Source organism: Etheostoma spectabile, chromosome 17 (assembly GCF_008692095.1).
Source record: "Etheostoma spectabile isolate EspeVRDwgs_2016 chromosome 17, UIUC_Espe_1.0, whole genome shotgun sequence".
Taxonomy (NCBI): domain Eukaryota; kingdom Metazoa; phylum Chordata; class Actinopteri; order Perciformes; family Percidae; genus Etheostoma; species Etheostoma spectabile.
The window spans coordinates 11,338,970-11,348,303 of record NC_045749.1 but is presented as its reverse complement, the minus strand read 5'-3'; the positions used below and the strand labels follow the sequence as shown (position 1 = coordinate 11,348,303).

The 9,334-nt window shown below is 40.6% G+C and overlaps 1 protein-coding gene across 3 annotated transcripts in view; it reads left to right on the top strand.

Annotated features, from left to right (window-relative positions):
* The first annotated feature begins 693 nt into the window (after nucleotides 1-693).
* Nucleotides 694-9,334, top strand: part of anxa11a (annexin A11a) — a 13,377-nt gene continuing 4,736 nt past the window's right edge. Inside the window, exons 1-10 of one of the 3 annotated variants that reach the window (XM_032540810.1) lie at nucleotides 694-1,104; nucleotides 2,828-3,097; nucleotides 3,968-4,047; nucleotides 4,677-5,063; nucleotides 5,241-5,328; nucleotides 5,822-5,916; nucleotides 6,213-6,326; nucleotides 6,620-6,710; nucleotides 8,503-8,582; nucleotides 8,675-8,731. In XM_032540810.1, coding sequence (XP_032396701.1) covers nucleotides 2,830-3,097; nucleotides 3,968-4,047; nucleotides 4,677-5,063; nucleotides 5,241-5,328; nucleotides 5,822-5,916; nucleotides 6,213-6,326; nucleotides 6,620-6,710; nucleotides 8,503-8,582; nucleotides 8,675-8,731 — 1,260 coding nt within the window. In that variant the 5' untranslated portion in view covers nucleotides 694-1,104; nucleotides 2,828-2,829. Of the gene's footprint in view, nucleotides 1,105-2,817; nucleotides 3,098-3,967; nucleotides 4,048-4,676; nucleotides 5,064-5,240; nucleotides 5,329-5,821; nucleotides 5,917-6,212; nucleotides 6,327-6,619; nucleotides 6,711-8,502; nucleotides 8,583-8,674; nucleotides 8,732-9,334 lie in introns of those variants that run through there. The other 2 variants (XM_032540811.1, XM_032540809.1) reach the window with 2 other exon arrangements.

The window sequence follows — 9,334 nt, the reverse complement described above, 5'->3', positions numbered from 1 at the left end:
CAGATTCAAACTTCTGGGATCAATTAGCCTACTCTACAGCGAAATTATATTGAATCACAAATGACGCATCTTTCCTACGTAGTAGGCAACAAACTTACCACAATTATAACTTGTCTCCTCCTAGTTGTACTACAGCACTTACTGTTAAAACATAGCCTACATTTGGAGACACAACCTTATTTACTCATTAAATTAATAGATATTTTTTATGTCGGTGTTGTAGTTTATTTATAGTCCCTAAGCACCGCCAGCTGCTACTAGAGACCATGTTACTTCTCCAAGTTGAAGGACGGACTCGTTTTGATGAAAATTTGTTTGTAAGTCACTGTTAACCTTACTGCGCTGGGAAAGATCAAAGTCATTTAGGATTTAATATAATTTCACTATAGAGTAATTGATTCCAGTAGTTCGAATCTGTAAATAGCTTTCTAACGTTTGCTCACGTTTATAAAACTGATTATGAATCCGTCCGAACCGTTTCTTAAACACAGAACACGGATAATGAACACGCGTTAGTTTTTTTCTGAGCTGACCCCAAGGGGCCTCCGTAGCTCTCCAACATACCCTGAAACTGGGGTAAATCGAGGCGTTGACGCCAAAGACGGTTAAAGAAAGGTGGACACGGACTTATTGAGTAACATCCGCGAAAACCGACGAATGTCAAATATAAAACAAACTTCACCCCGTTGTAGAGACCCAGTTGTAATTTATATATCTTTAATGTTGATTAGGCTATCACATAGGCTAGTTACATGTGTGTCAGTAAACACAAAAGTGATAGGCGGTTAAACTTAGTTTTATATCTAGGTGGGTATAGCATAGACCGTTAATGGGGTATAGCAACACACCTAAAACAGCTCTATTGTGTCGTCGGTCTTCCACATTTTCCATTATGACGTAAATTTTCTTGTGTATGTCTAGGGGTGAACACATATTTGCTGTTGTCAAAGCACTGCTCTGTGACAGGCAGATATATGGGTGGGTTCTTAGTGGAAAGTATGACTGAGCCCCACCCCATACCAGTTAAGTAGCTAGCTAGCTTAGTCAAAACTGCAGCTTGTCAAAGAATTACGGCCATCCAGGAAGAGACTAAAGCAGACTAAAGTAAGTGCTAAAATTAAACGACTACTCAAACAACGAGTTAGCGTAATGTAGCAATGATACATTAGCTCACATTATATTTGGATAAGTGGCAACTATTTTTGGATTCCTTTTCTGGTCCAACGGGGCTGTGCTGTTCTCGACTATTTAAGGCCACAAATGTTCTGCTTAGATTATAGCTTCAAATTGCTGCTGGAATTTTGTTTGCCTATTTTTGGTCAGCAAGCTTAGATAGAATTAGATAAGCTAAGTTACGGCGAAGTGCAAGGTCTACTTTAGACAATTGTGTTGGGTGGTTTAACTAGCTAGCTTGTTTTTTTTTAAATAGATCTACAGGCCTAAAGCAGCGTACTGGCTAGCGCAAAGTATTTGTGTTAGTATATGCATTTTCAATTGCCTAACACAGTCTGTTTTTCATATTGTTAACTATTAATGCAGTGTTTGTTCTCTCACTAACGTTAGCCAGGACAAAGTCAATAGTAACCTAATTTCTTGTTTTTCGCCGAACCATCAATCTTCACCAGTTTTAATTTGAGTTAACGACACGCCCAGCGTCGCAACAAAACCATTTATGTATGCTAAGATTAGCTAGCTAACTAGTAGTAACCGCCACTGTATTATTACACCTTAAGAAGTTGTAATTACCTCATATTGGCGACTTTGACCCTGAAATGATAAATATCTTTATGACTGTGTCATATTTGCTTAGGGTGTTGGGGTCCGAGGAAAGCTATTTATAGGTCTTTCTTTTTAATTTTTCTCACAGTTTGAATTGTGAAAGCATAAAGATGTGTTTGAACCAGAAGCACCCTAAACAAGACAAACCACATTTGCTCTGACCAAATGTGTGTTTAACTGTTGATAAAGTATTTCACAAGGACACTTTGAGTCAGCATCAGTGCTAGTGTGTTGACATCAGAAGGCAGGGCATGAGTATGACGTGTATAAGAGGTTAAACGTATTTATGTAACAATTAGATCCGAAGTCTTTGTGACTGGATAGCTTTTACTTAAAAAAAAAAAAGTGAATGTAGGCTATAGAATAAATTCTGTACCTAATTTAAATCCTTCCATCCTTTGGGATTGACCTCTGTATTGTATAGGGTTGGTTCCCTTCTCTGTGTGCTCATTCAAACACAGCAACTGTATCCATAAAATGCAAAATAGAGAAGACTGTTCCATTTATGTCCTCTGAAGTCAGCATTACCATGGAACAAGTAGGCATATTGGAACACAGGCTTGTCATACAAAGCTTAACCAAGAAGAGAGTTTCCTCACCACCCCACTACTCAATTAAAAATATTTGTGATTTGTGAGTTTGCAATTTATTATATTGCATTGGCAGAGACACTTTGCATACATTGCTACATTAAAAAGCAAAGCCTTTACCGAGAAGACTAATATTTCCAGTATAAAAAAAAAATGCAATTACTGTACATTTATTAAAGCAGACACACAGTCATAACGCGTCAGTTCATTGTCTGGGAATGATTGTGTCCTGAGGATGAGGAGCTGGGTGTGGTTTCAACTCTCTTGTATGTCAAGCTCAATATGTTTTGCAGTCTACTGGTGCCATTATCGCGTAGTGTTCTTTCTTTTTATTGTCCTTTACCAACAGATGATGCCAACAGATGCATTTTGGCTGCACAAGATGATTCTTACTTTTGTGTAATAGGTCATTTTTGGCAGCCCTTTTGATTTTTGACATTTCTGTTTTATGCTTAAAGCCATGAGCTACCCTGGATACCCCCCTCAGGCCGGTGGATACCCACAACAGCCTGGGGCTTTTCCTCAACAACCTGGTGCCTATCCCCCTCAGCCTGGAGTATACCCTCCCCAAGCTGGAGGCTACCCGCAGCAGCCAGGCGGTTACCCTCCTCAACCAGGTGGCTATCCTCCACAGGCTGGGGGCTATCCTCCACAGGCTGGAGGCTATCCACCTCAGGCTGGAGGCTATCCACCTCAGGCTGGAGGCTATCCACAGGCACCACCACAAGGTAAGCCGTCGTGCCACTGTTAAAGGAATAGTTTGACATTTGAGAAATATATTTTAAAAAATGCCTACTTTCTCATCAAGAGAACAAATAAATAGCAACACAATCATCTCATTATGGTGATTTAAAAAATAAGTGAAACAGAGTGCATTCACATAGGTCTTGTGCTTCTGAGCCTGAGACATTTGGAACCCCGTTTTGGTTTGCAATCTGGGGCGGTTGGGTTGAAGTCTCAACTGGTGCGTAAATAGATCTTTGGCAACACAGACACTGACACCAACGTTTTCCTGCCTGTTTGGGTCTTATCGGTCGTGAAGCCTCGCTTTTGAGACTAAGCTACTGACATTAGTATGGCAACTACCACCAACAGGGCAGAGTATACATGTGGCCTCTTGTATATGCCCAGTATACAAGAATGTTGATGATGTGGTTTGGTAGTTTAAATGGATATTAGTTCTTCTACTGATGCTAAAAAGACTTTCGTGCACGGACATCGCTTTTGGCTGCTGAAGAAACAAAACATAGCTATTGAAATGTAGCCTTATTGTATTCTGGTGCTTCTTAGAAAGGGTGAGTCAGTTATGTTCTGTTTGTAGGAAACAGGGATCATGAGACTTATAGTAAAAAGAGGAATGGATTTTTTCCTCTAAAAAAAATAAAAATTCTGCTGTTGCTAAGAGAAGCCCACAAGTACCACAGTCTTTTCACATAGTACTCCTATACTTTAAACTAACTCTCTTTCGCTTATCTGTTAACTAGTTGGAAAGTGAGAAAAAGGAAGTTCCAGTAAGAAGAGTCATTTCTGTCTCAGGTTAATATTCTCAGTGCATTTTCAACTTTCCTGAACAGCATTGTCATTGTTGTCTGCTGCAGGCAGCTGGGGAGGTGGCCCCGCTGGTGGATACCCCATTGGTCTTGACAACTTATCCAACCCTGGATACATGGCTGGCATGGTAGGTTTATCCAAATTACCTTCACCTGCACCCAGAAAATTCTTAAAATATGTGTAATGCAACATCATCAGATTTTTGCGTTGAATATTACAGTTAGAAATAATTACACAGCCATTCATGGAATATTACATCACTTTGTGGTAAGACCTTCTTTCCAAACGTTTGCATCTTTAAATCCTCAGAATTGCCATTTTCTCTGTCAGCTTCTTTTTTTAGGTCTCTTGCATAAAAAAACAGTCACATTCTTATTAATGCTTCTTAAACCTATCAATCTAATGCAACTCTAGTTATCCACTTTACTTTACTGAGTTCTTGTCTTGTCTATGTTATGTTCTCATTATCTGTTATCAGATATATTAATTTCCGTCTTATGGTTGCATGGTCACACTTTATTTGGTTACCTGTACATCTTGTTCACAAACAATAACTTAAGTTAGTTCTGAAGTAAGATCCAGGATAAAAGGACAGTTACTTGGAAATTTGATATTGAAAAACATTGATTAATTCAATAAATATGATAAATTTGAATCTAATCCAATAAAGGTGTGACCAGCTACCTGTGCTTTGCATGAAATAATCCTTAAAAGTCTGTACACATATTATGAGATGCCAATCTTTCCAAATCACAGGCCAACCAGATCTCTGCTGTCATGGGGGGGTTTTCTCAAAACCCATCCATGTTCGCCCAAGCCCCTGGGGGTTACCCACCTGCCACTCAGCCTGGCGGGAATAGTGCCCCCATCCCTAACCAACAGTCATATGGCCTGTACCCACAGCCCGGAGGGAACATGCAAAACCCCCAAGGCCCAGGGATGGGCTACCCTGGTCAGCCTGGCCAGCCTGGTCAGCCTGGCCAGCCAATGCCCGGGTACCCTGGAGCACCACCATCAAACCCACCCATGCCTGGTTATGGAGGAGCACCGGCACCTGTGCCAGGTTACCCAAATGTCCCTTCATCAAATCCATCCATGCCAGCCTACAGCCCAGGAGCCATGCCAATTTCTCCACCTGTCAACGTAAGCCTTTTGATCCTATAGGTTAAAAAAAAATATCCATCGTGCTATGGCTCTCTATTGTTATGTGTTAAATACACACACGCACTATACATTTACAATGTAATGTCTAAAACAGAATGAGCTTTTTGTGTAAATAACACTTGTTGCACTGCGGAAATGGCTGTGTTGTTATCTCAGAGAGGATTCAGGGGAACGATCACGGACTTTCCTGGAGCTGACCCACTTAAAGATGTGGAGGTCCTGAGGAAGGCCATGAAGGGCTTTGGTGAGCGCTATGGAGAGAATGCTTAGTAATATTCTCCAGATGCACATGATTCACTGGATGTTGTCTATTTTGGAAGTGTGTTCTAACTCTAACTGTATTCATTTGGACTGGCCTTATTTAATTTTGTAGTTAACTAATTGGTTGTAAGAATCATAGTCAACTAAGTGTTAGTTACCGGTAGTCCCCTTTTATGGTCCTGCATGAGCCCAATAAACACTTACATTTTATAAATCAGTGTGCACAAATTCACTTATATGTAAAGGGACAAAGATGCAGCTTGACATATTTTAAAATGACCTAATTAAAGACAGCTAACAGGCTTTAGTTAGTCGATAACCAACTTAACTTTTTTTGGGATTATAGCTTTTGCATACATAAAGATATTTGTCATTTTCAAGTATAAATGTCACTTGTATGTATGAAATGTTTTGAATTGGAACATTTCTTTATCTGTGGCTGCTTCGGATTCAGTGGTGTGGGCTTGTCTGTGCAGGAACTGATGAGCAAGCCATTATCGACTTACTGGGGAGTCGCTCTAACAAGCAGCGTGTTCCTTTGCTCCGGGCCTACAAAACTTCCTATGGCAAGGTTAACGTCCTGTTTATGCTTATTGTTAAGTGTTTAATGTCAATGTGATACCTGATGCCGTTTTCCATTAGGAACCCCCCCCCCCACACACACACACACACACACAATTTCTGAATATAGAATATATGTGGCTCAGTATGTGTTAGTTAGCAGTGTTTAAGCAGACAACAGGTGCTGTGGCTGCCAGTAGAATGGAGAGGGGGTTGGAATGTCTTTAGCGCTCATTATAGCTATGCCACAGAGCTTCTAGCAGTCAGTTTTTTTCAGCAGTTAATGATGGTTGTTTCCATTTTCAGGATCTGATTAAGGACCTGCACTCAGAACTGTCTGGAAACTTTAGGAGTCTGGTTATGGCCACATTGAAGACCCCTGCTGAGTTTGATGCCTTTGAGATCCACAATGCTATAAAGGTAAATGCTCAGGCACAAAACCTATTGATATTTTCTTCAGTATTTACCAGCTTTATGTCAACATATATTGAATTATGGAATTATGATGTGGTATTTCATTGAGAAAAAAAATTGTCATTATGAAAAAGTCTCCTAGATCAAGAAGCATGTATACATGTTACATTGTTATAAAATGTAAAGAACTGCATTAGTTGAAGGTTTGAATATTGAATATAGAACACAAATACACAGGAAGACTGTTTCCTGCCAGAGGACTAGGTTGTCAAGTTATCACTGTTCTGTCTTCCTAACAGGGAGCTGGAACTGATGAAGCCTGTCTGATAGAGATCCTGTCTTCTCGCTCCAACGCTGAAATCAGGGAGATAAGCCGTATTTACAAACAAGGTGAGATGCCTCAGGGCGGTTAATTAACTGCTTTCCCCCTACTGTTGTGATCGCCTTATTGCAAAGTATAACAGAACTGTGGTGAAAGTGTTTTTTATTATGTTAGTAGATCCGTGCAGTCTGTCTAGATTTAGGTACCACAATACAATTTGTAAATGCAGATGTTTTGGCTAGGAATCTGTTCACATGAAGTTATTTAGTAATAGCCATAGCCAGTCAATAATAGGAAAGTGAAATTAAGGTTTCAAAACTGCAACTACAGAAGGACACACATTTTCTAGTGAATACTTTTTATTTATTTAATTGTTCCAGCACATCCACTGTCAATGGGGCTTCCGCGTTGTTAAGAGAGAAATGTAGGGGACATTGTGTGTTTTCTCTGGAGGCAAGCAGGTCCACTAATGCGTGACCAGCGTTTCCATTCTCCGTAGCGAGGGTGACCCCGAGATAGCAAATCCACCCCCTAATTCATCACTCCGGGCACATGCGTTGCCCTGAGGGACAGAAGGTTGGCTTTGCTCAAACTTAGCAGTTTGTGTGCTAGCCTTCGCAGTCGTGGAGAGCTTAAGCCTCCTTGCTTGTTGATATAAGCCCCTTACATGTTTTCCATTCTGACCAGAATGTGAGTATTTTCTACATATGGTAGAAAAGGCCTTAGCTAGATAAATTGCAATAAGCTGCTGCAAGAACATTGATGAATCGAGCTGTTCTGTCCTGAGATAGGCTACCTGTTTAACGCTCTTAGATTTAATAATAGGCCTCATGCTCCCCCCTTTTTTTGGGGACAATAAAGTACATTAAGTAGAAGCTGCTTTTGCTCTGGGACAGAGGTACCACCTGAATTGCCCCTTTTTCTAGTAGAGAACTGATCTTTGCATTGAGAAAGCAACCGCCTCCCTCACCACTTGTGAGTACTTAACTGGTAAGTTGAAGAGTTAGATTTTTAATAAACTAACATGCTGGTAAAGGGGATTTCCCATTCTTCAGAATTTTGATTCCTAGTTCTTGACGGACAACCCACTTTGTCAGGTGTCCTTATATATTTGTGTCTTGCCACTATTGGTCAAACAGATTAGTTTGATCTGTCATCAATTAGCCTGAATAATTTGGGTAAATGCGTATCTTTTTCACATCTTCATGGACACCACAGTGATTCCCCTCGTGTGGTAATATTTTTCCTTGTAATTAAGTATGGTTTGCTAAAATATGAACTGCTGCGTCTGTGTAGATGAGAGAAGAAAAGGGTATGCACGTTGTGCATACACACTACATTATGGCCAAGCGTGCGCCCTTAAATAGCTTCTGAATAACATGCCACTGACTTTAGACTAGGTTTTTCCTGGTCAGTGGCAAAATTGTTTTCTGAAACTTCAAAATAGCACCAGGAAATGTTTGCGCCTGAACACGCCTCCTCTTTTCACTGAACCGCCCTCCAGAGCGCAAATTCATTCCCTAATTTACCGGCATGTGTCTGTTAAGGGAAAAGTCCGCTGTGCATTGGGTGCAAAATAGGAATGATACATGCGTTGGTGTATAAAATCAGTTGCGCTGGGTGCAAGATAGGGCTCTATGTGTGTCTGGGTTTTGTGCGCCCGCAACATCTTTTTCATTGAAGGTTCAGCTACACTTAATGCTTAAAACTCCTGAACCTTCTTCACATACTGTATGTGAAAGGAGATGTGCGGCTTTCAAACGTCACCAATGCTTGAACTTATGTATTTTAATTAAATCCATGTACAATATCTTTGGTCTTTTTTGTTTTCTTTGTACCATTGTTTTTTTGCCATTTCAGAATACAAGAAGACACTGGAAGATGCCATTAGTGGCGATACTTCCGGCCACTTCCGCAGGCTCCTGGTCTCTCTCGCCCAGGTAAGATATGATACAACTGAATTACCTGTATACCTGTCTCTTGGCAACTACTTTCAGATTTAATTAGGTAAATGCTGTCCTTTATTTTGCAGGGTAATCGTGACGAACGAGAGAATGTTGACATCGCTCTGGCTAAACAAGATGCTCAGGTAAAATCTGCTTCATTGTCATTATGTTTTTTGATTTATCTGCAACTTTACTTCCCCAGCCAGGAACCAAGACACCGCTTGATTAGACTTGAGCGGTTCCATGGTTACATTTGGTCTCAACATACTATTTTAAACACTCATACACTCACATACTGACCGACACTAGACTCACCCACTGGCCTCTGTTACATTTGGTGGCCTGGTGAGCGGTCTCCTCATGACAACCTACCTACCATGTAGGAACAGTCACTTCTAACATTTAACTTAACATAACTACCAAGATAACATGATGTGTATTTGCATTTGATGTACTTCCGAATTGATAATGTGTGAATTGCCATAAACACAATTATCTAATACACTCAAAACGAAGCTTGGTTAATAAGTCAAACTTGCCGAGAACTATGACACCGCTTGATTACATTAGACTTCAGCGGTTGCACAGTTACTTGGTCTTGTTCAGTAGCCTGGTGTGCGGTCTCCTAGTGACAGCCCAGTGGTGGCACTAATGAGCTTGATTACTACACACAATAGCAGAAGAAGACCAGCTACATACTATACACACACACACACACACACACACACACACACACACACACACAC